This window comes from Falco biarmicus, chromosome 8 (genome assembly GCF_023638135.1).
Source record: "Falco biarmicus isolate bFalBia1 chromosome 8, bFalBia1.pri, whole genome shotgun sequence".
Classification (NCBI taxonomy): domain Eukaryota; kingdom Metazoa; phylum Chordata; class Aves; order Falconiformes; family Falconidae; genus Falco; species Falco biarmicus.
Genome location: NC_079295.1, coordinates 62,629,024 through 62,656,162, shown reverse-complemented (window position 1 = coordinate 62,656,162; position 27,139 = coordinate 62,629,024). Strand labels below are relative to the sequence as shown.

At 50.9% G+C, this 27,139-nt stretch overlaps 1 protein-coding gene across 1 annotated transcript; it reads right to left on the bottom strand.

Annotated features, from left to right (window-relative positions):
* Window positions 1–17,331: 17,331 nt before the first annotated feature.
* On the bottom strand, window positions 17,332–23,708 carry PITX1 (paired like homeodomain 1). Its single transcript, XM_056349839.1, has 3 exons — window positions 23,546–23,708; window positions 20,601–20,806; window positions 17,332–17,966 (listed from the first exon to the last, which is right to left on the bottom strand). The coding sequence occupies exons 1-3, from the start codon at window positions 23,706–23,708 to the stop codon at window positions 17,427–17,429; spliced, it is 909 nt and encodes a 302-aa protein (XP_056205814.1). The 3' UTR covers window positions 17,332–17,426.
* Window positions 23,709–27,139: the final 3,431 nt, after the last annotated feature.

The window sequence follows — 27,139 nt, the reverse complement described above, 5'->3', positions numbered from 1 at the left end:
AATGGAAACCCCAGTGCCAAGCTCTCCCCAACCTTGGGGAGGTCCTGTCGCCTCCAGACTCCAAGTTCATGGCTCAGAGCCATCTCTCGTTTAGTCCCAGTGAATTACCGAGCCCCAGGAAGCCTACCTTACTGAGGCTTTTGTAGAAGTCAAGGGCTCAAATTGAGCAGGAGCTTGGGGAAACCGTTTCCCTTGTTAAAATAAATGTATTAGTTTAATACGTACCAGGAGAGGATAGGGAGTTCTCCTTGTTAAATGTTTACCAGTCAAACCCTGCTGAGGACTTACTTGGAGCAATTCAGCTTTAGTGATTTCCTTCTATTGTGGTCTAAGTCTCCAGCATCGCTGGGAAACCGCCCGGCAGAGCCAGGAGGGCTGGTGGCAAATCCGAGCCCCAGGCAGCGAAACCACGTCGGGGATGGCCGCCTGCCACTCCTGGGACACTGCGGGGACTCGGCAGGTCCCCACATCCACTCTGGGACCTCCACAGGGATGCTGGTATTCACTCGGAGCGATGGAGTGAGCAGCCTTATTTCCGAAGGGCAGCAAGGCACAGAAGAGATGCCCAACAAACAGGCAAAAATAAATTCAAAAGATAAGCAGAGGCGCAAAATGTTGTTCTGTGCCTCACCAGTCCTGGTAGCCCCTGAGAGCATCCCAATAGCGCTTTCCCAGACACACCACAGTGATTTTTAACAAGGAGCATAATTTCTATGGAGGCTGATCCCCTTGGGAGGATGTATCTTTGAAAAGAACCCAAATTGTGAATTATCTTAATTTTCCTAAGATGTCCTTCCTGCTGCCTAATGGTGGAGTTAAGCCATGTTCCAAGAATCTTCCATAGTTCAAGATTTCCTGACAAAGCTATTCTATTTGTAGGAACAATTTTATATTTATGTTATTTACATTTATATATACTAATTTAACACACATTTACATTAATAATTTGTCATTTACAAGTTTTTATTCCAGCAGTCTCTGATGGTTCAAGATTTCCTAATCCTGGTAACACATTTTTTTCTAATTGAGCTGAATTCATATTAATTGTATTTTTTGTGATTCCACATTGTTTTGTAACACTGTTGCTTCCTCTTAAACTCCCTAGAATAAAACTGAAGTACCAGAAAGCACGGGGAATCTATATGGCAATGCTCAGGACTTGGCCACTGGCTCCCCTGAATGCAGCGATTGCAGATTTTTGAGGATCCTGTTGCCATGGGTTTTTTTAAAGAATGACTCTATTAATAATGTGAAGAGAAAACAGATGCATCAGGTTTGCAACCAGAAATGTGGATATTCCAGGAGACATCAGTTTCTAGAAGTAAACAACAGCCCTGATTCAAGCTCTTAGGCGACGCTCAACTTTAAGCATGCACTTAACACAGGCTTCAGCAAGGCGTTAACATATGTTCTGCTATATAAGGAGGGACTTAAGTACGTACTTAGAGTTAAGCTCGTGCTTAAGTGCTTTGTTGAATTGGGGCCAATACTTCAGCTCTCCCTCTGTCTCCCTAACGTTAACTGTGCCTGACATTCAGGAAATTCAAACAGAGGCTGCAGTATTCACCTACCAGCCATGCTTTTCCCTTCAGACAGTCACTGCATCTATTTTGCAGCGTGGCTGAAGCACCCAGGGTGGCAGGGTCAAGCCATCCCGCGCAGCTCTGTGCCCCATCACTCCCCATCCCTTCGGAGCCCCACGCCACAGAGCCCATGGGGTCACCTGTGGAGAGACTGAGAAACCATCATACTTGTAAGTCTCTACAAAGATCCCACCTAGAAGACTTCTGTGTCTTTGTTTTCGTTTTTTTAAATCAAGGTGTTTTTCCATAACATTTTGCACATTCATAAAAGATGCTTGCTTTGTGGTTATTTTGATGTGGTTGGGTTTTTTTTAGTCCTGAGCACCAGGAATCGTGCTGTGCAATCATTTAGCCTCCCTGGTCAACCTTTATGCATGAAAACTTAATTTTGCAATTTTCTACTTTTGTAGCTTTTTCTCCTGTTACAACCCCCTTCCACTGAGCTGTGCATATCAGCAGGTGAGTATGAATGGGAAAGGCCATGGTGTCTTCATGGGCTACTGATGACTCCTGAACAAGCATGGATGCTCTGAGATGGCCTTCCAATTCCCTTGAGACTTCTTCTTGGCTGCAGGTCACCTTCATTTCAGACTGAAGTTACTGAGGGTGAAGGTCTTACTCTGGTGGCTATAATGGCAGTTTGCATCAGCATCACTGGAAATCCCAAAGCCCATCTCTCAGTTGTTTATGTGGCTTGGGAAAAACTCATCATTACTCATTGGCTTTTATTTGCAGTGAACGTGATTTCTCCAAAAACCAAACTGATCTTGTTTCATGAGCCAGGGAAAAACTCAGTGGAAGCAGGAACCAAAATTGGTACCTCCAGACCCAAATCACATGAAGCAAATCCTGAACCAAGCATCTCCAGAGGTTTCCTGATCTATAGGTGAAGTTCTGTCTTTCTTGCAATCAAAAGGGAACTTTTGCACTTTGACTCAACGGGGCCAAGCTGCTGTCTCCCCAGGAATTTATTTATTTATGGTGTTTTTAAACTGTGGGTATGGCAGAAGCTCTCTGGAAGAGAGGAGCCTGCTGGACAGCAAACCTGCTGCCTTTCCCAGCCCCAGCCCTCTGTCCGTGCCACCTCTCTACCCAGAAGGTCACGGCTGCAGGGGCATGCTCACTGCAAAAGAGAGGATTTTGTTTTACCAGGCAAAGCCAAGTGCAATGAACCCAAGGCCTGCAGTTAGACATTACTCAGGGAGCATCATCTAGATACTACGCTAAGTTTTCTTTGATAAAAAAAATTAATAAAGATCACAAGGACCAGCTCTTCACTGCGTATTTTCTTTGCAGATGGCAGCATCCAAGTTTCAGTTATTTCTGTCTTGGAAAATAAAAAAAACCCTACCAGAAGAAAAGGAATGTGAGTTTGCAGTGCAGTTTGGTACCTGGAAGACTCTGGGCTGGAGCGCACACTCCTGATTTATGGTGTACTTGTTAAAACCACTTGTTCTTGTCATAACAAAACAGATCGAAGTGAAGCTGGGTAGAAGGTCTCCTTCTAGTTGGCACTTCATCATGGCTTCTTACTCTGTCTTAGGTTCTGGGGGTTTACAGTTATATAAAACTTAATGAATCAGTATACTTTAGATTTCCTTCCTAATGCATATGGGTTCAATTAACTGCACTGTTTGCTTATTTAAGTGTTTTCATTAAATTGCTTTACTATATTTTCCCGCAATTGAAGGGGAACATGGTGGGGCTGATGCCATCTGCCACCATCAGTTTAGCAGAACCTTTTCCTTTGTTCAGACCCATTCTTTTTTATTAGAAGAGACCCTCCTACCCCCCGTTCCCTGTGTGCCATGCACTTATTGCATTCTCCTCTTCTGACTGCAGACTGATAAATAAAAAGCTTGTGCAAGGACCTTATGTATGGTATTTTTTAAGGCTCTCTTTTACAAGATCAGGTTGTGTTTTGCTCCCCCTTCTCTCCCCCTGCTTGCAGATTCCTTTTTGCTGTAGCTTGTGAATAAATAATTGTCACTATTACAATAGCTAGCAGCTCTTGCTGCTTGGCTCTGCGGGGTGGGGCGCTGCTTGGGCTGAAACACTCAGCCGGGCTGCAGGCTCAGCCCGGGACAGCAAGGACAAGGCAGGGGAGGCTTCTTCCTTGTTTTGAAGGAATAGCTGATCCTAGATATCTCACCAAACCACCAAAAGGTCCTTTTCATGGCAGGCGGTGGTCTCCCTGCCGGTGTCCCTGCTTCACCTGTGGCTTCATTTTTGGGTCTGGTGCTGTTAGGGCTTCCCACACTGTCCTCCCACCAGCACAGATGTAGCGTTTCATTACGTTCCTCCTTGTTGCTTTAATCCATCCTTTTGAGCTGCATCTTGCCAGTGAGTGGCCCTGTGCTTCTCAAAAGGCTGGTGATTCCAAGGGGGCTGCTGCCAGCATCCCTCCAAAACACCTCGCACTACTACGGGGATGCCCGTCGGGGACAGGTGATGCTTTACCCGCATTTTACAGACAAACTGAACTGAATAAACTCACCCACTTGATTTGGGACGCGATCTGTGCCCTGCTACACAAAGCAAGTGCTTTATAGATGTCACTAATAGGCAAAACACATCCTGAAGAATGTAACAGAAGAAGGAAAAACATTCATGCTGGAGGACTCTTGTCCAGAGGTCAGCTTTTTGATTTGGAAATGCAGTGTTTGATATTGCATCGGTAATCTACCATCTCTCGGTTAGGGAAAAGAGGAAGGCATTAGTGCTCCTGGAGCAAACGGATATTTTGCAATACAGTCTGAGGAGGAAAACACCCTAGCATTTATCATTTTCTGTTCCCTGCTACAGGCTTTTTATGTAAGGGAAGATGCAAAGAGAATAAATAACTTGCCCTAAAGGTATACAATGAATCTGTGGCAAAACCAGCAAGAGAAACGCTTTTAACCATTGCTTGCAAGAGCCTTGTTCAAGCAGTCCTTTCAGTGAGGGGATCGCAGCCCCTTGTCCTCCCCAGAGTCTAAGGAAATTGCTGTGGCTGTGGAGGACTAGAGGATGATGCTGTGGGACCCTCACCCGGCCTGTGCCCCCTTTTGTAAAGGGGTTTCAGTTTGTGGAGCTATGTACCAGAGCAAACAGCTCCAGGAATGAAAAGAAAGAAAAGGAAGAAAGAAAAGAAAGAAAAAAAAATAAAAGAAAGAGAGAGAGAAAGAGAGAAAGAGAGAGAAAACATACTGCAAACCCTTCCACTTTCAGTAAAGTGAAATTAAGAAAAAATAAAATGTGGGAAAATACATTTAAACTAGTAGGAAAAGCATTCTCCCCTTCCCCAAGAAACAAGATCTTTTTTCGTCCTTTTCTTATTATCAAAAAGATTCTCTGATTTCTCCGTTTTTCAATGAAAAATGCAGAGAAGGTACCAAAGATTTTGCAAAACGTCTCTGAGTTGCCAAATTAACCTTTGTCGCTGGGGAGAAAGGATCAGCTGAAAAAACATCAGCTTGGACCCTGGGCTGCATCCCAGTCCCCCCTGCCTGATGCCCACTGGGCACGGGGGACCCCAGCGTCTGCTAACAGCCCTGCGGGCTGCAGGGACCCGCACCGACTGGCTGGCTTTGCCAAAATTGTAAGGAATCACCTGAAAAAAACCCAAACTGGTGCAGAGCCTGGGCTCTGGGAGGCTTTCTGAGAGAGTGTCTTGACAGCCTTGCCAGCTCCAGCCTCTCTCTGGTGCCTTCTCATCTTGAAGTGAGGCATAAAATAAATTGAAGCTGCTGGCTGTGGTAAACATTCCCTCCAAACATGCCTGTTCTTGATACCCCAAATGCAGATATTCAATTGTGGAAGAAAATGGAGAAAGAAAAAAAAAAAAAAAAAAGAAAGAAAAAAAGAAAAGAAGAGAAGAAAAGGAGAGAGAAAAAAAACCCGACGCTTCCAAGACACTAAAAATAGACTCTGATCACTTACCAAATGGTAAAATGAAAATGATTTGCTTTGAATAGTCTCCAGAAAGGCTCAGATACAATGTCTTGTGGAGCAAAATTGAATCAGTTGAAAGTGCAGACGCCAGCTCAACCTAATCCCTCCCAGCTGCTTTGCTTTGCCTTTTTTCCAACAAGCAGCCCCTAAAAGTCATCTCCCTAATCCTGCAAACTGAAATTCAATCTTGTATTTTTTTTTTTAAATCAAGTTTCAAGCCTGGGGCTTGCAGGGTGGGGGAAGAGGAGGAGGGAGGGCTTTGGGGTTGCCTCCTTCCCCTTGCCCTGACTGCAGTAAACACAGCCTTGAATTCAAGGAAAAGCTTTAGACTACAATTCACTCGGCTTGAGCCAAACGCACAAATCTGATGCTTTTAAAGCCCCTCCAGCAGACGGTAGATAGCTTTGAGATGCTCACTAAATGGCTGTCTGGTTGCTGCCTTTTTTTGTTGTTGATTGGGGGCCCAAGGAGACCTTGTCTCTGGGTTGTTTTTTCTTTTTTTTTTTTTCTTTTTCGGTGTCTGCTGTTATCAGTGAATTTGGGTTGGGCGTTTACCTAATGCAAAGACCAAGACAAACAATTTCTCACAGAGGCTGGTGACTGTGGCCAGCGTTGCATGTATGGGCTCTGCTATCTCAGGGAATACCGAGAGGTATTTATGACACTTTCCCAAGAGTTTCCCGACTCCTGCCCTCCTCTCCCCAGCTCCTGCCACGTGTGCGGCTTGCAAGGATTCAGCAAAGGCTCCCAGGGCATCCCAGTCCCCGGCTCCCTCTGCAGCACCTGGCAGCATAACTCCATGCACTTCCAGACTTGCCTTGTCAGTCTTTGCCACCTAATGGTTCACTGATCCCAAATTTTTTTTAGCATTAGGTGATACTGGTTTGGTTTTGGAGAGTAATTGAGAATAGATAAAATAACAGAAAAGCATTCAAAACCAAATCCCATGGCTCAGCATCCTGATAATCCAAATTCCTGGGTCTGAACACTTCCAGACTCAGGGCTTCAAAGGTTTTGCCCCCTTCAGCCATGCAAGGCTCTTGTTTGAGCCCAGGACAGGGTCCACAATCTGAGCAGAGAAAAAAAGACATGGCTAAGAGTGAGAAGAGGGAGGGTGTCTATTTTACAGTATAGAAACTCCCCTAGGAGCAGCTGCAGGCAGGTGTAGATTTGCCTGGTCAGGGAAAGATTCAGAGTACCAAAAAAGGGAAATCAAACTTATAAGGAGAGAATGGAAAACTCAGGTGGGAACCTTTGATATCACTTCTCTTACCCTGACACAAATGATAACAAAAGATGAACCATACCACTGCAGCTGACATGAGTATTTGAAGTTGGAAATTGGTCCCATACCATGAAAATCACACATTTCACAGATGCAGAAACTATTGTCTGTTCCCAGTGTCCACTTCTCTTCATCTTGTTGGCATAATGGTCTTGACACCCACCCACCCAGTTTTGCATCAGGAGCAAACTTCTACTTGTTTGCAGCTAGTGGATATTTTTGCTTTGAGACACGTGGGGTTACATGGCATTGGCTCAGACAAAACCTGGTCTTTCTCTCTGCATCCCTGTACCCATCAGTGTGATACAAGGCTGGGTCACTGAAAGTGATAGAAGCATTATTGCTGCACTTACTTTGAACTGAATTACCTCTTGTGTAACGAGCGACTGCACGTTGGGCACCCAGATCGAATGGCCCCACGTGTTGATTGCTGGATTTTATGGTGTAAACTGATGGATAGTTTAGATAAACACACAGAAATAAATGGGTAGAGACAAACAGGTACGTGGGACACGGGTGAATTAGAATAATTGGCATCATTACATAGACATATGCAGGGTTTGTGCAGAGGATGGATAAGTTGATATTAATACAGATGTGATGATGGAGGGAAAGCATGTGTATTTGACATGAACTAGACAGCCTGGCCAGGGGTTTGGTATGGTAGGGGTGGTCCTGATGCACATTAAGATAAGTAGAATAGATGTGGAATGTGTTGTGTTAAAGCAAGTCCCATCTGGGTGAGTGGAAAGTTTATGTAGGATCTGGCTGGATAGCTGGGTAGTGGAAGTACAGCTGAGGTGGGTGATGGGATGCATAGTGAAGCTATGGGATAGATATGTAGACGCAAGAGGCACTGGCTGGATTTGCCATAAAAAAGAAATATTTTTAAATGTAGAGCTAGATATGGGAGAACTATTAAGGGAAAAATAAGGAAGGAAGGAAAGAAGGAACTGCCTGATACCCATGTTACTCCATGATACTCCAGCCTGATACCCATGTTGCAATGAGCAAATAGGTGTCTGTGTATCACATATTGATTTGTTGAATGGATGTGGAACGGATAAATGTGGAAGAGAGAAAGAGTATTGGGTAGGTAAAGTGACTGCTGGGTGGCTGGGAACTTAAGCAGAGTAAATGTAATGTGGATAGATTAAAAAATAGAAATATGGACTATCACAAGTAGGTATTGTAAGTTGTAACTTAATAGGTAGCAAGTAGATAAGTACAGGTGTAATAGAAAATGTAGCAGGACATAGGGAATACAAGGAGACATGAACTGATATTTGTATCAATTAACTTGTTTAGGTGAAGAGATATGTAGAGATATTCTGGGCTACATAAACTAAATAAAAGTGACATGAACAGCAGTGGCACTAACAGATCTAAAACAGGAAAATGGATAAGGTAAGGAGGAGGAGGTGATCCACTCGAAACACTGAATATTCTGCGGCTGGGTCAGCTGAGCAGAAATTGGATGGATGGGTGGATGAAGAGATGGGTATATATACCGACTGAAGAGAATATTAACTGAGCTTGTATTAGCTAGAAAGGTTGAGTAGATAAACCTGTAGAGAGCCGATTAATAAATTGAAGGCCAAAAGAGAAAGAGATTAGATTGAGATGGACAGGTTTATAGCAGACAGCACACGTGTTGTCTGGGTAAAGGGATGGAAAGTCAGCCGGAAGGATGGAATAAATATATGAGCAATAGAGCCAGAAAATATAGACTGATAGGGTGAATAGGCCATTGATGATGGGGAATGTGGATAGAGGGAGCCACAGATAAAAGAAGAACAATAACAGGGTTAATAGATGAGCAGTTAATAGAGTAATAGGTGAGTAACACCCATAGAGAGGGTACCTAGTCATCGAAGCTCCCTGCAAGTACAAAAGCAGAGAAGCAGTGAGAAATGTGGCACACAAGACATAGATGAGCGAAAGAAGTATTGCGTAGGTGCATACAAAAAAGATAAAGTGCACAGACATGATGCGTAGATAGGGGAAAAAGCAATGAAGTCAGATAAAATAGGCATGGAGTAAATAGATTACATACAAAAATCATACAGAATAAAGAGATTATGCTGAAAAAACAAGCTTGGAACAATTAGCGAGCTAACAGGTTGGACTGGGTATTGGGTAGATAAAGAGACAGAGGAGTATTCATGAGCTGGGAACATTGAGAAATTAGCCAGATGATCAAGCATGAATTAGAGGGATGTTAAATGGGGGAAATAAATCCTGGACAGGATGATTGATGAAGAAGGATGTGGGTGCACATACAGATGAGTGGGTACCAGGAAGCTCATCAGAATGGGTACAAGTGAGGAGAAAGATGAATATGGACAGAACAAGTAGGGAGATGAAAATATATAGTTTACCATGTGCTATGGAAATCCAGAGAGATTAATTAAAATTTGCATCAGATTAATCAGATAGGTAAGTAGTCACAGACATTATCTTTATGAGTATGTATAAATGAGGCTGTGAAAAAAGATTGTTAAGGGTGGCATTAGTTGCACTGATGTCTTAGGCATGATAGGCAAACGCAGAAGTGGTGAATACATTGTGCTGTAAGAAAAGACAAGAGTGATTAGTAGATGTGAGACAGACTAGATGTGTGAGACATGAATGTATGCAAAACAGGCAAAGAGGTCAGGTAAATGAGAATACATGGGGGAAGTGGATTGCTAGGTGTTGTGAAACTCAGCTGCAAACACCTGCAGGGATGTGTGGGAGAGAAAAATAGGTGATCTGCAGTCGTAAGATGGACAGAAAGAGACCAGATCTGTTTGCACAAGAAATAAGCATAGAGAAATTACATGATCAAGGCTAAGATGTGACTCCTAAACAAATGCTAAAACTAACCCTAATTCTAAATCCTGATGCAAACCCAACCCTAAGCTTAAAGCTTATCCTAACACAACAGTAAGCCAAACCTAACCCTAACCCAACAGTACCTGAACACAGCACTAACCCAACAGCTCTGCACCCAATACCTAACCCTAACACAAGCTGAGACCTCGCACTGACCCTGACACTAACCATAATCCTATCCTAAACTTAACCCATGCCTCACCCTCACCCAGCCATAACGCAAATATAATCCTAAATGCTGAAACAGCTCTATCCCTAACGCTAAACCAACCTCAACCTAAACCCTAACAAAACCCTGACTCTAACTCTAAGCAGTAAGCCTTTAACTCTGTCACTAACTTCATCTTAACCTTGGACCTTAGAGGAACAGGCAGAATTGAATGATACATTTGTATTTAGCTAACACTAAACTGTGTTAAAACAAAATAAAGAAGATTAGGTGAATACGTCAGACATGGAGTTACCAGTTTTAAGTATTATGAAGTTATATGGTACTCATTGGCTACTGGGAGGTGGGAGGGTTGGCTAAATGAGTAGGTATAAGGTAGAGATGAACAAATTAAATATGTCTGTGCAGAACAGTTATAGCAAAGAGCTTGACATGTGCAAGTAAATAAGAAATTCATGGTTACAAACTCAGATCAGAGATCAGATAGATGAAGGTACGTAGAGCAGGGTGATACATGCAATCAGTGTTTAACTCCCACATCCAGGCAGGCTGGAGGTGGGCAGGTATTTGTACAGGACAGACAGGTAGGGAACGAGGGAGGAGGAAAGGTAAGGCAGGTGAATACATACAGCGCGGGGGAGCTGTGGAATGAATAGGTATGTATGTTGTCAGAGCTTGCTGAAATGTATGGAGAGGGCAGGTAACGGGGTAGGTTCAGGTCAGGAGAGAGGGCAGGACAGTAGGTGGGCAGTTTGTGCCCTTTTCAGATCATGACCTCTGCGGATGTGACCAGCCTGGTGAGCTTCAGCCCACGGGGCACAGGGGAACAGTACTTACCGCTCCCCCCGAAGTGCTGGGAATGAGGCGGGGACTGGCGAGGGAGCGATCCCGCACTCCTCACACAGGGCACCGTGGCCGGGGTGGGCGCAGGGGGCAGCTGGGCTATCTGGGGCAGGGGTACGGGCAGGTGGGATGGGGCTGTAGGCTGGTGTGCTCAGAGGTAACATGTGCAAAGCCACTTAAGAGGATGAGCTTTCAGAGGACAGGATCCAGCCCCTTTTGCTACCATGCCAGGCAGAAGGGTTGCACAAGTCCGGTGCTGAACCCGGTTTGGTGCCACTGTGTTGGTCCATGGGACCACAGAGGTGGGCCAGCGGAGGGGGCAAGACCTGTCTCAGCAGACTCTGTGAGTGCAGGCAAGAGGTGTAAGCATGCTTCCCTGCCATAATCAATGAGGATATTCCCTCCAGCTCCAAGTATCTGCACTCACTCAGGGTATTTTATTCTCCTCACTGAGGGAACAAGCTGGCAATGTGGGCAGAGACCCGCGCGGGACGTCCCGGTCCCAGTCTCTGCTGCTGAATCCACCTCGGAGGGGATGCTCCGGAGAGCTGCTGGCTTCTGCAGCCCAGGGAGGGGAGGCTGCTGCCTCCGTTAGCCAGCTCCTGGGGAGGGGAGAGCAGGCTGGCCCCCAGTCTTCTCACCTGCCTTTCCAGGTTTGCTTTCAAAGGCTCAAAACCTACCCCTGTAAAAATGCTTATAGTGGGGTCTTGCTTTGCGAGAGCATAAGATTAAATATAGGACCTGACTTCAAACATAGACTTGTGAGAACATGACTTGCCAAAATGCTTCCTTCACCCCGCTTAACTTTATGCTTAACTTTAAGCAACTTCACTTTGCTGACTCTGGTAGAGCGCAGGCAGCAGTGCTGCGGTTACCCACGGGGCGCAGCCAGCGGCAGAGCTCCAGCTGGCCTCCGTGGGACCAGGGCTTCACCTCATGCCTAGAAGCATTTTGCTGGGTAGTTTCCTTGTGTGCTTAAGTACTTTCCTGAATTAGCTCTTAAATGAGTGAACCCTCCTTCTAGACTTTCTGGGAAAAAGAAGGGAGTGGAGGGAGAATGGGAATTTTTAAGGGTGCTCAAATGCCGAGAGCCAGCCTTTGGAAAGGATTTGGGTTCCCACAGTTTCACCCAGGGAGTCAGAGGAGCCTCAGAAGGAGCCAGAGCAGATACCTCTGATAGACACAGGCACTGGGTGTTTTTAAAGATCCCACTATGTACTAAGTTGTATCTTCAGACATCTAAATCCCTCTAAAAGTCTCACTCTTAGTGTCTAAATCCCAGGTGCCTAACTCACTTCTAGGAAAATCTCACACCAGGACTGATTCACTGAATCATTTTTTAAATCTGGTCCTCACTCACATAGGGCTTTTGAAAATCCCACTGCTAATCTCCTATACCCAGGCATGTATCACTTTGAAGCCTGTAAAATAAATTGCTTTGCGCTCCTGGGGGACAGCAGCTACTTTGTCCCTGCTCATACTAAGTCAGATTTTTGTTTCTTGCATATTAACACATAGATTTTTTTGGGAAGCTCTGAAGCGGCTATGCAAGACTTGAATTAGCAACCTGGATCGAGTGCTGTTTTACACGTTATTCTCGGGCAGCATCGCTGGCTGCTGTGGGTTGTAGGTCTGCCTCAGCGGCGGTGGCGGGAGGAGCTGGTTCTGGGCTGCTCATTTACATCGGTGGGGTTCGCCTGTGGGCACAAGCCTGTGCTCAGCTCCACTGATCTCCTGGGAAGATTGGTGAGCAAATTTGCTCATCTCTAGCAGAGTCTGAAGGTTGTTACCTGGGTTTTTGCAAGAAATTACTAGGGTGAAGAAGGGGGAAAAAAAATCAAATACATATGTTCTTTCGTCTTTCCTTTTTTTGTTTCCTATGGGAATTTTTATTTGTTGGGAAGTTTTTTGGTAAATAAAGCTCTTGTGCATATGCTTCCTTCATTAGAGAAATCGGAGTTGGGGATAAACAAATTATTTTTTCCTGTGAAAAAAAAAAAAAAGAAGAAAAAAATCATGCCGCAAAAGAAAAGGCTGGCTGCCATTGAAACATTTTTGATAGAAAAATCTGCCTGCAGCCCTACTGCTTAATCAGTTTGGAGCAGAGCGTAGCCTGTAGCTTGTTAATAAGAGCAGCTTGCCCGAGCGGTTCGCACAATGGTAAACTGCAGAGGAGGCTTGTTGCATAGCTGTGGATTTTATTTTGCAGCTCTGTTAATTAAAACATATTTTACTTTGAAGGAGGTTTTTACTGTTTTCTATGAGAGTGAGCAGAAAACTGTTCTCCTGGATAGATTAAAGGAGGGATGTGAAGTATTTTTTTTTTAGAAGTAACAACTTAACTTTATTTGATGGGCAAACTCTTAGCAAAAACAATGTGTAGTTTCTTATTTTTATTTGTTCTCAGTCCTTGTATACAGGCTGTTTTATGAGTCTGAATATCTTGGCTGTTTTGATGATATCAAACTATGTTTTCACATACGAGTTGCCAGACTGGAACAGAAAAGTTGTCACAGATTCTTCTTTAATTGATAAAGTAATTTTTACTTATACAAGGGTATACTAAAATAATAGGGCCTGAAACAGTGCCATTGAAGTTAATGACAAACCCTTCATAGGCTTCATATAAAGCCTGTATTTTTATTATCCCAGTTCCAGTGACTTTTGTTGCAAGTTTGCAGCAAAATGTTAGGGCATTTCTAAGTGTTATTTTTATTATACAAAATCCCATTAAAATCAGTACTGAAGCATCCCATTAATTTAAATGGGACTTTGCATAGTTTGCTGAGTTCCAGGCCACAGATAAAGAAAAGTATGCAATTTGGAGTTAAACTGACCACAGCTTTTTATTAGAAGACATTTAATCTCGAACTAACAGCGCAGTCTGAGGCATAAAGTCTTTGTAAACTTCATCTGGGCTGGTGCAATAGGAACCTCCACCGTGCGGCAACTTCTGGGTTGGTCGTCTGGGACCTCTCAGGACCATATAGCGTTCCCAAGCAAACCCAAGCAAAGCTCTCCTCAAGCAGCTTTGCCTTGGAAATGCTAATAGGTAAGCCAGCACACCCAGAACAAATGGAAAACTTGATTCAGCTATTTTTCTGGCTCCAAGTATCCGCTTGCCTTGACAAAGGCAAGGCTGCAATCAATGGGCAGGAGTCTAAGGGCTCTCTGCAGCACCGCGGGAAGGCAGGGTCCCACCGGGCTGGAGCACGCTAGGTCGAAGCGATGCAGCTTCAGAAATCCCTGCTAGAGCTTCACGCGCTGGAAACCACTTGGAGGAATGCACAGGGTGAGGGATGGAAAACCATCGCCTCCGGCGCATGGAAACACCTACCAGCCAGACGCTGGCAAAGGGAGTTCAAAAACCAAAGTCCGAAGAGTGGTGGGGAGAGCCGTTTTATACCTGGGACCCCTTCTTTGGAGACTTTGGGGACTGAGGGACCCTTACATGACAACCCCCCTCGGCTGCCCCCAGCATGGGCACACACCTGGGCATCTCCCAGGGCACATCCCTAAGGAAGCTGTGCTGGGGCAAGGCGGTGCCAAGCCATGTTTCAAACACCCCAAATAATTCAAGGTCTAACCATTGTGGTGGAGACCTACAGGCTGCTGGAAGCAGGGCATCCGTGAAAGTGCACAGGGAAGGTGTCGGAGCTGCTTTCTGCTCAGTGTTTCCTTGGAATTTTCCTTTCCCTGAGCCAGAAATGTGTCAACATCCCCAAATTTCACCCAGCACCAGCAGATTGGGTATCCCTGGTGTATTCACAGGGGGTCACGGCGACAGGCACCAGCGCAGGAACCCCCAGCTCTCTCCCACAGACTGAGTTTCGGGGTGGGGTGGGTGGGGTGGGGGGTTGGGTCAGGGCTGTGGCAACAACTGCAGCTTGCAGCGGGGTTTGGCTAAGCATGAGCACTGCGGTGGCTACTCTGATTCAGGACTAACAGTGCTACCTCCAGGAACAGGAGAAAACGAACAGGGGAAATCCAGGCTGAAATCCCAGCTGAGGGCTTGTGGACACCCTCCCGGCTGGAAACTGGAGGGAAACCCGGTTCTTTTCCTGGGCTGGTGCACGCTCCCGTAGCTATAAGAAGAGATGGAGGAGATTGAGCTCCTCTCCGCGGAGCCCCCGCGTTAGGTGTAAAGCCCCTGCGCAGCCCCCCAGCCCCGGGACGGGGGACCGGTGGGCACGCCCCACCCCCACCCCCCCCCACCCCCACCCCCGCTGCCCTGGAACGGCTCCCGGGGCTCCGCGGGGCCGTGGAAACCCCCCCGGGGCTCAGGCGGCTCCGCGCAGAGAGGTGCCACCCCCCCCGGGGAGACGGGGACATCCGCGGCCGCGCAAAAAGCAACGGCCCTTCCCGCCGCGGAGGAAGGCATAATTCAGAATTACGGCATTTTTTTCACCAAATATTAATAATAACCATAATAGTAATGAATTAGTAATGAAATCAGAGTCTTTTGTGCTTGAAAAATCTTGGGGAGGAGGGGGAATAAATCGAACAACCTTTAAAATTCAGGATCTGGGAGAATTTGGAGGAGCAAGAGGAAAACGCACCTTGGCAAAACGGGCAAAACGGCAAAGCGGGAAGGAGCGGTCCCAGGGCTGCGGCACCGGGGGTTCCTCAGGGGGCGAGGGTTAACTTTTTGGGGAGGAAAAAAAGAAAAAAACAAACCTAGCCACGGCTCGAAGCGTTATGAATTGGTGGGAGCAGAAATCCAGGCGGCAAGGAGGGCTGCCCCCGCAAAGCCCGCCGCGCAGCCAAAACAGCAGCGGTAAAAATCTGCCATAAAATTAGAGGTGGGGAGGATTTCCAGTGCCGGGGCTGCCCCTCGGGGTGGCCGGGACCGAGGCCCCCTCCCCTGCCGGGGCGCGGGGGGGGCAAGCGGGGCGACGGCGCAATTCCCGGGGGGAAGCGGAGGGGCCCTCCCCAAAATGCCACCACGGGGCGGGGAGGGGGGAGAAAGCTGCTTTTCTTCTCGTGTAGTCGATCTTTTAAACACAGCCAGAAAAGAACATTAAAGGCATTTCTAGATTTCGTTTATCTTTTGTGGTTTTTTTTGTTGTTTTTTTTTTTTTAGTTTTTATTCCCATGCTCTTAATTTTGAAAAAAAAATAATCACAAAACATAACTTATAAAACAATATATATACTGCATCCTTATCCACAACAGCATAATTGAAACATCCAGCGTAACGTTTACCACAGGTGTGAAATACACTGGGAAAGAAGTACCGTGTGCATTTTATATTATGTTTCTTTGTCATCTACAGGTAATAAGTATCGACAAAAATAAGCAACAAATATGCCTGCAATTAAACTTCATATGCGTTTTGTATGCGTATTAATAAAGATCATATTTATCATTTCCATGTTGTTTTTTTGCCAACAAGCACTTGTTAAAGTATCTACATTTACATAATAACACCTTAAGATACTAACACCTTAAGATCTTTTTTCCTTTTTTTAAATTTTTTTTTTGTTCCTTGTTTTTCCTTCACAGTTAGAAAAGCAAGGAATGCTTTCAGCTTTGCTAAGCAACCTTTCCGGACGCCGAGGCTCGCTGTTTCTCTAGCAGAGATGCAGTATCTGGATACACTTCATAACAGACCGTTTTTCGTCTTTTTTTCTAGACTTTTTAAAAGGGGGGTTGGTTTTTGGTTTTTTAAAGAGAAAAAAAAAACAACACCCCTGCATTGAAATAAAGGTGAATGATAATTTCATTATCAGGATAAGACTTTGGATGGGGAAAATGCTGAACAGATTTCGCATCGCTGGAGGGTTTCTGTGCTCTCTCCCAACCGGAGATACTGCAGTCTTTTGGAAAGGATGAAGAGGTAGGAACCTTGAGCTGTTTAGTATCAGGAATGACTGGATTATAGCTTCCAACTAAAGAAAAAACATCAAGAATCATGCATTTTAAAAACAGTTTATTCAACGGCCAAGGACAATGACCCGGCACAATGCAACGGTAGATATAAATATAACCTTATATAAGTGGTTGACCCTCGTCATTATTATTTTTAATAGTTTCATACCTAATATTTTAACCATTTTTTCCCGCAGAATCTACTCTGCGAATTATATTTTTTTTTCTTCCCCCCTCTTCTTTTTTTTTTTTCTTTTTCGAGTGTGATTCTGTTTCTCAGTGGTAAACATTAACCAAACTCTTCCCGTGCGACAAGCGGCCAAGAACCGTCCCACCAGCTCTTACCACCGAGGCGTCTCCCTCCCTCGCCGCCCTCCCCGCGGGGAAGCGGCTGCCTCACCAACTCCTGTGCAAGTTCAAGTAAACACATACAACCCGCATAATCCAGAGAAAAATTGCAACTCATCCATGTACCAGATTTCGATGTCTCTTGCAAAAGTTTTCTGGTCCGTTTACGGTTTTTCGATGGTTTATTTTATTTTTTTGTTGTTGTTGTTTTTAAGCGCTGATTTGTCGGTTGCGTCGTTGGTTTGCATTAATAGCTTCTTTTCTAGACAGTCGAAGTACGCGGAGCTTTTGGTTTTGTTTTGGGTTTTTTGGGTTTGGAATTTCTTTTTTGGTGGTGTTTTGTTTTGGTTTGGGTTTGTTGTTCTCTTTTTTTTTTTTCCTCTCTCACTTGCTCGGGTTTTGCTTTTAATCATCATCGGGTTTAAATTTATTTTTTTTTCTTTTCCGTTAAACGTCGCTTTGCTTCTGCTTTGCTTTGTCGGCGATGTTTTGTCGGAGGTGGTTTGTGTCAAGTCCGTCAACTGTTGTACTGACAGGCGTTTAGACTAGAGCCGGGGCTTTGCAAACTGCTGTAGCCGAAGCCGGAGTGCTGCTTTGATTTCAGTCTGAGGCTGGCTAAGCTGGAGTTGCAAGTGTCCCGGTAGACGCTGTAGGGCGAGCCCGGTGGCCCGTAGGGACAGGCGGGCGAGGACATGGCCGAGTTGAGCGAGGAGCCGCTGATGTTGTTGATGTTGTTGAGGCCGGAGTTGGCCATGCCCGGCACGGCCGAGTGGCCCATACTGGAGGGCATGTTCATGGAGGAGATGCTGCTGGGCGCTGAGAACATGGACTGCGAGGAGAGGGGGCTCATGGAGTTGAAGAAGGTGAAGCTCTTGGTGGAAAGCGGCGCCGGGGTGAGGCTTTTGGTGGCCCAGTTGTTGTAGGGGTACCCGGCGTACATGTCGTCGTAGGGCTGCATCAGCCCGCTGAACTGCGGCACGTAGCCGTTCTTGCACAGGTCCATCTGCTGGTTCCGCTCCCGCTTTCTCCACTTGGCTCGGCGGTTCTTGAACCAGACCTGCGGGAGGGGACGGGGACGGGGGACGGGACCGACACAGCACGGTCAGTGAGGGACCACCGCCGCCCCTCGCCCCGCCGCCGGCGCGCAGGAGGAGCGCAGGCAGCGCGCAGCCAAGCGCCGGCAACCCCGCGCCCCCCGCCCCGGCCAGCAGCACCGGGGCTGCGAGAGGAGGTGGAGGCCGCCCCCCCCGCCCCCCCAACACCTCTGCGAGCTGCGGGCACGGTTCCGCGGCCGCGCACCGCCTCTCCCCGCAGCCCCCAACCCGCCCGTCTCGCTCCGCGGGGTGCCTGCGCGCACTGCGGCTCTGCGCGCATCCTGCCGCTGTTCAGCGGGATGTGCGAACCGGGATGCGCGCAGCCACCTCTCCGCGAAAGGTGCTTACGCGGAGGTCCGCGCCACGGCCCTTAGCCCCCCGGTCCCCCCGGCGCCCTCTCCCCGGAGCAAGGCATGGGGCGAAGGCACGGCCCGCTCTGATTAGGGCCGGGTCGCCCCGGCTCCGCCGCGTTTCCGAACGCTAATGCTGTGTAATAAAAGTCCCCTGTTACAGATCATAAAAAAGGGGATTGGATTAGTATGTTTAGGTTAAAAAAAAAAAAATCAATCCTCGCATCGCCCTCGGATAGATGCAGCCTCTGCCTTTATATCTGATGAGAATTTACAGCCCTGACTGGGGAACAGAGAAGCGGGGGCCGCTCCTGGTGTTTGATGGAAAAACCTGACCCAGGGTCTCTCTTATTATTATTATTATTTTTAGCCCTCGGAAAGCGTTTGAACCCCCCGTGATGGAAGCCGGGCAACCCCCAAATTCTTTTTCCAGGTTAAAAAACAGCATCATGCTGGCTACCTCTCCTGCTGCATCCCCCCCCCCGCCGCCGCTTTTCCCGACCGAGCCGTAGCCCCCGGGCTCCGTGCGGCCCCGGGGCGCTGGCCGGACTGCGCGGTTCCGTGCTCCCGGTACGCGGAGGCTGCGCTCCCCTCCGCACGCACGCCGAAGCCGGGGCGGGGGGTGGGGGTGGGGGTGGGGGCAGCTCTTCAGGTCTCCCCTACCGGCGCAGAAATGGCGCAACTACATTGAACCCCGGTCTCAAGGATGGAAACTTCGGGGGGTGAATGGATGGCAGGGTCTATTTAAAAAAATAGCAATAATAAAAAGAATCTCGTATAAATAGGAAACGAAAGCAAACATGTTCAAAACCTGTAATATACTCCTCAGAAGGTGCTTCCAGACAGGAATTTCCTGAAAATGAGGGTAATAGTTTTAATTATGGCTCCTAGACATTTTAAAGGAAGGCCCTCATAGCAAATTAAGGTTAGATTTGCAATCTGCAATCTCAGAACATCAAACCAAAACATCTCCACACAGAGGGAGAACGAAATGATGTTAATCGCAACTCATATATTAGTTTTATTTGCTTCCTGAAATATTTCACCAATATCAATGCTCCGGCTTTGTTTTGTTTTAAACTCAATTAAGACAATGCTTTCAGATGCATTTACCCCGTTGCAGATGGGTGTTTACTCTTGAAAGGTTTAAAGCAGAACCTCTGTAATCCGCTTTGGTCACTCGCGGTTTAATTGCCAAGAAAAAAAAAAGAAAAAAAAAAAAGAAAAGTGGCTTTTTGGGACGGCGGGGCCGCCTTCCGCCGTTCCCGTTTTCTCCCGGGTCTCTCTCCTCCCCGGCAGCGTGCTCAGCCCGGGGTCCCGGGGGACGGCGGGCTCGGCTGAGGGCCACGCCGGACCCACGCGGGGAGATGTCCCGGGGGGAAACGCAAAGGGGGGGTGGAGAAACCCTGACAGCCCCCGCACAGCGGGTCCATACGGCCCGAGCCGCTTCGGTCCGGCCGTTCATCGCCAGCATCTTTCACTTAAAAATCTCTCCAAGGAGCTGCCGAGACTATATATGTAAATGTATATATATGTGGTGGTATCGGCTCCGAGGCGTGTGAAGACCATGCGCCCTCGCCGCACAAGTATGTGTCTGCGGCGCTTACTGACTTGGGAGGCAACCGCTTCCCAGCCCTCGTCCTCCACTGCCCGTCGGCGGCCTCCGCAAACAGCCGGAGCGCTCCGCCCGCCCGCGGCCGCGGGAGATGCGCGGCCGGGAGGGACTGGCTCCGAGAGTCCGCACGGCGGGGGGGGAGGGGGAGGAGGGGGGGCCTGATCCGCAACCGCGCCGCCGCAAGTGCATCAAGCAGTGGTTTGTCGGGAGATGATCACGGTTGCTGGGATTATCGGGAATAAGCAGAGCAAGGGGAAGGGCCGCTGTTGCTCGGATCCGGGGATTGCCCTAGCCCCGCACTGGGTTTACTACGACCCCGGGGGGGTTCTTTCCCCCATCCCCGGGCCTTCCCCAAGCCCCAAACTCTCCGCTGCTCGCCCCGCACTTTTGGGGCCCGTCCCCACGCGCGGGGCCGGCGCTCGCACCCGCTGCGGGCCGCATCTCCCCACGGCCGGGAGCTGCATTTCTCCTCTCCGGCCTGCATCCCAAATTTAGTAATTAAAATCAAGCCCGCAGCAGCCGGGCGCTGCTCGCAAACCACAGCAGCGGCTCCCTAAAGGGGCACTTTCCCCGAGCCCTTCCCGCTCCGGAGCAGAGCCCTGCGCCCCCGGCAGGGCTGCGCGCCCCCTTACCCGGACTCGGGGCTCGGTGAGGTTGGTCCAGACGGCGATCTCCTCCCGCATGCTCATGTCGGGGTAGCGGTTCCGCTGGAACGTGGCCTCCAGCTCCTGCAGCTGCTGGCTGGTGAAGTGGGTCCGCTGCCGCCGCTGCTTCTTCTTCTTTGCCGGGTCGTCGGCGGCCCCGTCCTCGTTTTTCTGCTCGCCGCTGCGCTCCTTTTCTGGAGGGTTGGGGGGTTGTTTGGTTTGGTTTTATGTTTGTTTGTTTGGCTGTATTTTCCCCCCCAAACACACCTACAGGCACACAAAGGCAGGCACGCCGCCCCTGCACCAGCCCTGCCCACCCCGCCGCAGGGACGCGTGGGGGCACCCACGCAGGTCCTGCCGGGTCCTGCACCCGCAACAAGCCTGGCCTTTCCCGGGGGGCTGGGGAAGGAGCACGGAGCCCTGCCCGGGCCCAGGACCCCCGGGGAAGCAGTGGGACCCCCAGGGCAGCCCGGCTGGAAGCGGGCCCGAGGGGCAAGAGCAGTGGTGGGAGTGGGTTCCCCGCAGCACCGCCCGCGCTCCCTTCCCACCGCACCTTTGCGCTCCCTACGAGCTCAGGCGCGATCTTTGCTCCATCGTCTTTGTTGTGCTGGGCCGCGGCAGGAAACCTTGGAAGGGCAGTGGTCTAAAACCCGGCCGTAATTAATTGCAAAAGGCACCCTCTCTTTTCCTCGCCGCTCCCCTACTTATTATTTTTTTTTTTAAGACTTATTTTTTCTTTGGGCGTTTTTAGTATTTTAGTGTTTATTTTAACCCGAGGCTGAGCGAAGCCCTCTGCAAAAATCATATCGAAAGAAGCAAAGGAAAAAACCTGGGAGCGTTTTCGCAGCCTGGGTTTGCGCGGACTGGGAGCAGGAATACAGCCCCGGCGGGACGAACCCGGCTCCTTTTTCGTGCCGGCCGCCCCGGCCCGGGTTTGGGCAGGATTTGGCCCGGGTGAAGCGCTCGGAAAGGGACTCCAGGCCTGAACGAGCCGTGCTGCCGGCCTGGGCCCGGCGGGAGCGGGAAGGTGCGGCGGGTGTGGGAGGCGGCAGGGCCGGGGGCCGCGACCGTCCCCCCGGCCTCTGTCCAGCCGCTGCCGAAAGGGAGCTCCGCGGGGCGTTCTCCCTTGGAGAGGGTCCCCCCTTTTCACTTCTCAGGGTTCTATCCCGGCGGCGGCAGGCCCGGGGGCACGGCCGCAGCCCCGACCTCTGCGAGGTAAGCGGGAGGCTAAAAATAATCGCGGGCTGCACCCGGAGCCCGGCAGGACTCGTCCTTGCAAAGTCACCCCCGAATCGCTCCAAGACGGGGCACCCTCCTAGGAAAAAGCGGGGGGGCGGGCAACTCCAGCGGCTCAGTGTGAACCCCAGAAGGGGCCGATCGCAGCCCGGCCGGGCTCTCTCCTCTGGAAGCGCTTTGCAGAGCAAACAAGGCCTCTGCAGCGCAGACCCCATCGCCACCGGCCCCCCCCCGCTCGACCCGGCCGAGTGCGGCCCGGCGCCGGCGGGGAAACAGAAACCAAAATAACCCCTCGCAAGGGCAAATCCCCTCGCTTTCGGTGGGGCAGAGCCCGGGTGGACCGGGCCGGGGGGGAGCCGGGGAGCGATAGCGAAGCAGCCGAAGCGTCCCGGCGGCCCCTCGCTCCGCTCCGGGTTTCACCCCGCCAGGATTTTGTTAAAAATCCGGCCTCCGCGCAGGGATGTGACACCATTTCAAATCATAAGGCACAATTGCTTTAATCGGTTTTTGCATTTTTTTTCCATTTAAAAAAAAAAAAAGTGAAAGGTATTTTTGCAGCTTCTCGGAGGAGAAAAGCAGGCAGATCCTCAGCCTTCCTCCAGCACCGAGGGGTCACACACAGGGGTAGGGCAAAACGGAGCAAATCTGCCTCTCTAATCTCAAATAATCCCCCTCTAATCTCGGAGTCCCTTCCAGACGCCGGTCCCTAACTTTGTTTGCGAATTAGGCTGGGAGGTACAACCCAAACCCTGTTTACCACAGGGTGCCACTTTGGGACTGACTCTTGCCACAGCCACTCTCTAGGTTATAGGACCTGCTAAAACTTCGAAAAGCAACAACATCTATTTAAAAATTTGAAATTAAATAAGAGAGAAACTCCCCCTGCAAGGGTCTCAGTGGAGAACGGGCATCACACTCCTTCCTGCAGCTTTTGTTCCCTTCTCCCAGCTTCCCTTGTCATTCTAGACATTTTGCTATTTTAATTAAATACAAACTGGGAAACCACAGCTTTCCCTGAAGCCCTGCACACGGTGCTCAGGGTGCGGGGACCCCTTTTTCCAGCGGGGAAAGCGCGTAGCCCCCGCACGAACCCCCTCCACGGCCGCGCACATCCCCCCGCGCTCGGCCCCACGCCGCCTCTCCTGCTCCGCGGGGCTTTTCTTTATTTTTTAATTTTTTTTTCCTTCCCCCCCCCGCTCCTTTGACAGGGAGATCTTTTTCCATCTCCGTACCACCCGAGCTGGAAAATAAACCCGGGCAAAAGCTGACATTATTTCAGAAACATCCGGCAAAACCGCACTCCCCGAAGAGTCCCCCTTCCCTTCGACCCCATCAATTAATAACTGTGTATTTCATTTAAAAAAAAATAGAAAAAAAAAAAAAAAGCGCAGCTCCAGGGTTGGGGCTGGGGAGCCATTGGGGAGCCATGCGTGCCCTCCCGGCGGGCTGTCAGCGCCGGGCACCGGGGGGGGGCAGCAGCTCCGGGTGGGCCCCTGCCCCCTGATTTTGTTCCCGAGGCTCGCTAGGGATGGAGCCGCCGGGATCACCGGCAGCTCTTGCCCCCCCCATGGCCTCTGTTTGTGGGGGGGTGCGGGCCAAGCACCACGGAACGCTTCGCGAAGGGAAGGCGCGGTGGGGAGGGGGAGGCGCGCTGGGGGGAGCGGGCCGGGGCCGCGGGGCTGGGGGGGGAGGGTTACCTGGCACCTCCGTGTCGGAGGATTCACTGGCTGAGTTGTCGATCGGGTCTCTGGGTTCCGAGGATCTTTGCAAATGGAAGCTGGAAGCCATGTCATGGGAGGGTTGGGGTCTCAAGCTCTCGGGCAGTCTCTCCAAATTCATTCCACCTTTAAAGGAATCCATGGCAGGGGCGCCGGGCTGCCTGGGGGAGTTTGCAGGTGTTTATTCCACACAGAAAGGAACAAGGAGCTGCTTTTTTTTTTTTTTTTTTTTAAGGAAAAAAAAAACAACAAAACCAAAAGCAAATCCACTTATTACTAACAGTATTATTTTACGGGTGTCGGAAGAAGAGATCTGGGCAGTGCCTCGAAGCCGCTTGTCTCTGCTCGGGGAGAGGCACGGCAGTCCGGCCGCATAGGCAGGGAAGTGGTAAAGATCCCTTATAGAGAAACGCGAGTTGCGAGTTGGACAGTTTAAAGCTAAAGAGATTAAAGTGACCTGCCCTAGAACAAATGCCTGTAGTTAAACGGGGCTCCTCCCCCTGAAGGTTAAAACCTCCCCGTCTCGCTAATGCATCACTCCATCTAGCGCTCGCCCAGCCCGGCCGCGCGGGCGGACCTGCCTCCGCGCTCCCCGCCGATGTGCGCGCCTTGCGCGGCCGCGGCCAGGCCCGCGACCCCCCGGCGGACCCCTGCCCGGCCCCCGCCGCCCGGCTGCGCGTCCTCCGAGGGTGCCCCCCCCGCCTCCTTTCCCTCCCCCGCAGCCTCCCCCCAACGCGGTGAGGTATTAAAAATATTTCAACAACGAATGGAAAGGTGGAAAATCACTCCCAGACGCGCAGGGGGCGGCTCGGAACCCCCTGCCTGCCCCCCAGCACCCCGCCAGTCCGCCCTCCGCCACAGCGTCCTGCTAGCCGGCAGCGCGCAGGTTGCGCCCCCGCGCAGCACGGCATCTCCGCTGGTATCCCCGTACCCAGCCCGGCTGGGCCTCTCGGTCCATGCAGCCTCCGCCCCCACGCCCTGCAGTGGATGCGCAACCTGCGCACCCCTCAGCATCCCTGCGCGGGGCTACGCGGCCCGCCCCGACGTGAAGAGAGTTTCGGTCCCGCGGGGACCACGCTCCCCCCAGCCGGAGGGGATTTCTTTTGGGGACGACGGCCCTGCGGGTTGTGTCTGAACTGGTTTATCCTTTTTTAATATTTTTTTTCGTTCCTGGCTGCGCGGTTTGTAGAAAGGCGGCTCAGACCCTGCTCGGCGGCCGGGGTACCGCAGCCAGGGGAACGGCGGCAGTGCGAACGCCCCCATCACATCATCTTTCAGCACACGATTAATAACAAATAATTTTCCTGCCGCAGCCGAACTCGCGGTGACCCTCCGAAAGGGTGTCTGCGGCTCCCTGCCAGCCCAGGGGCCGGAGCAGCCGGCGAGGAGGGGGCAGGAGACATCACTCCCCCCCCCCGCCCCCCCTTTCCTGCAGCGGGCACCCGTGCGCCCCGTCCCGGTGCAGTGCCGAAGGCCGGTGGAGCGGGGCCGGTCCCCGGTGATGCCCGTGCAGGCCGGGACACGGCCTTGAGCCTTCCCGGATAACATCTCGGTGTTTGGGGGGTGTGGGGTGTGGAAAAAAACAAGAGAAGCCTTCAGCTTCGGGGGGCAGGTGGGAACCGGGGGGTACCGGTGGGGCAGGAGCGGGGTGCTTGCTGCACCGGGGAAGGGGGCGAGAGGAGAAGGACCCTGGCTGTAACTCTGCCTGCGGAAAGGACCTTCTTTTCTCTTTATTTTCTCGGCTCACTTTAACTGATCCATCCTGACACTCTATTTTGCTTTCAAATCAAGTAAAGATGTGGGAGAGAACTTTTGAACTGGTTTATGGAAAAGTAGAGGGAAGCAATGTTCCAGCCGCACAGGCTTTTTCCTACACCGCCGGGGTGATGCAGCCGGGCCCGCCCCGCGCCCCTCGGAGCGTCCCGCAGGGCCAGGGACTCCCCCTCCCCACCTCCCATGGGCCCAGAAGGGGACATCAGGAGGGGAGAGAGCCAGAGCTCCCAGCCCCAACCCCTGCAGCTCTGATGCCCAGCGCCTTTTTCAGTTTAGGGAATGCACAGGTGGGTGCTGTCAGGGTCAGGTCTCCCTAGCTCTCTCTTTTTCTTTCTTTTCTTTTCTTTTTTTTTCTTATTTCCCCGTTTTGGAGTGGCATGCTGATGTCCATCTGTCTGCCCGCAGCTCCCGGCTGAACTTCGCTCAAGAGTCTACAAATGACGGGGAATTTCGAGCACCCGAGGTGAACCAGGCAGTCTCGGGGCTGCTAAACATGGACGTGGTTTAAAATGCAAATATTTACCAGGGCCAGGGCCTCTGGGCTTCGAGGGGCTCAGCTGATGCAGAAGACCACGACACGGGAAGGATGGAGACCTCCCCCCGGCGGAGAGGTGGAGGTGGCCTTCCTCCCGAGGAGGAGGAAGGTGACCGGATTGCAAACGTGCACCGTGCCTGAGACCCTTCACAGTCCGTTCATCCGTGTGTCCCCTCCCCCCTTTTTCCCCCCCTGTATTTCCGTGGGCCGGGAGCGCGGCAGCCGCGGGGCAGGTCTCCGGGGGACCCCCGCTCGCAGCGGGAGCAGGATGGAGCCCGTGGGCCGTGCTGGAGGGGGCTGCCAGCAGTCCGGCTGCACAGCTCCGGCTATTTAAAACCTACTGCTCACAGCAGCCTCAAACCCGGAGGCGGGATTCTTTTTTCTTTTTCTTGGTTGTTGTTGTTGGTTTGGCTTTTTTTAATGCGCCCAATTTACATGTTTTGTTCTGCTCTATAAAATCTATTTTTTAAGAATTCGTTCTAGGCTCAATTCCTCCCAACCGGGCGCGAGGAAAGGCTCAGCTCCGGGAACCAGCGTGATTCTGCTGCGATAACGCCGGGTCCGGTTGCCTCCCAGGGCAACGGCCCCCCCCCGGCTCCTTCTGGGGGGTCCCCGGGGCAGGCACTCCGTGATCCCGGCGTTAAATCGAGAGTAACAGGCCGGCTCTGCCGCCCCCGGGCCCTCGGGGAGGGGAGCAGCGCCCGGCCCCCTCCTGACCTCCCCACGCGTGTCCGTGGCCGGGCCAGGCACTGGCCGCACACCCGCGCTCGGGAGGGCAGCCCCGGCCGGGAGGACAGGTACATATGTCTTCTGTACGTCGCGTCTGTGTCTTATGTGGATTTAAGGGCATCCTCTCGCTTCACGCTTTGGGCAGCGGGTGCAGTCCTATCGCACAGAACCAAATCCACCCTGTTCGTCCCGTTGCTGGTCGCGACAGCACGTGTCGCGACAGCAGAGCACACCCGCAGGGCGGTGGACCCCGGATTTGCGCTTTCTCCTCCCTCCTTCCCACCAGGCCCGCTCCGTTTCGGGATGCCGGGGCCACCTCTCCGCCGGCAACCCCCTCCGCCAGGCGCTACGTCACGGGTCCGTCCTGCATGACGTCATGCTCCGTTTCCCTGACGTCACGGCTTGCCTTTCAGCCAGGCCACGACCCAAGGCGAGCCGGCTCGGAGCCGGCTGCCCTTCCCACGACGTGAAGGCGGCCCGGCGGCCCCACGGGCCGGGCAGGACAATGGCCCCGGGCCGGGGCTCTGCCCGTCCCC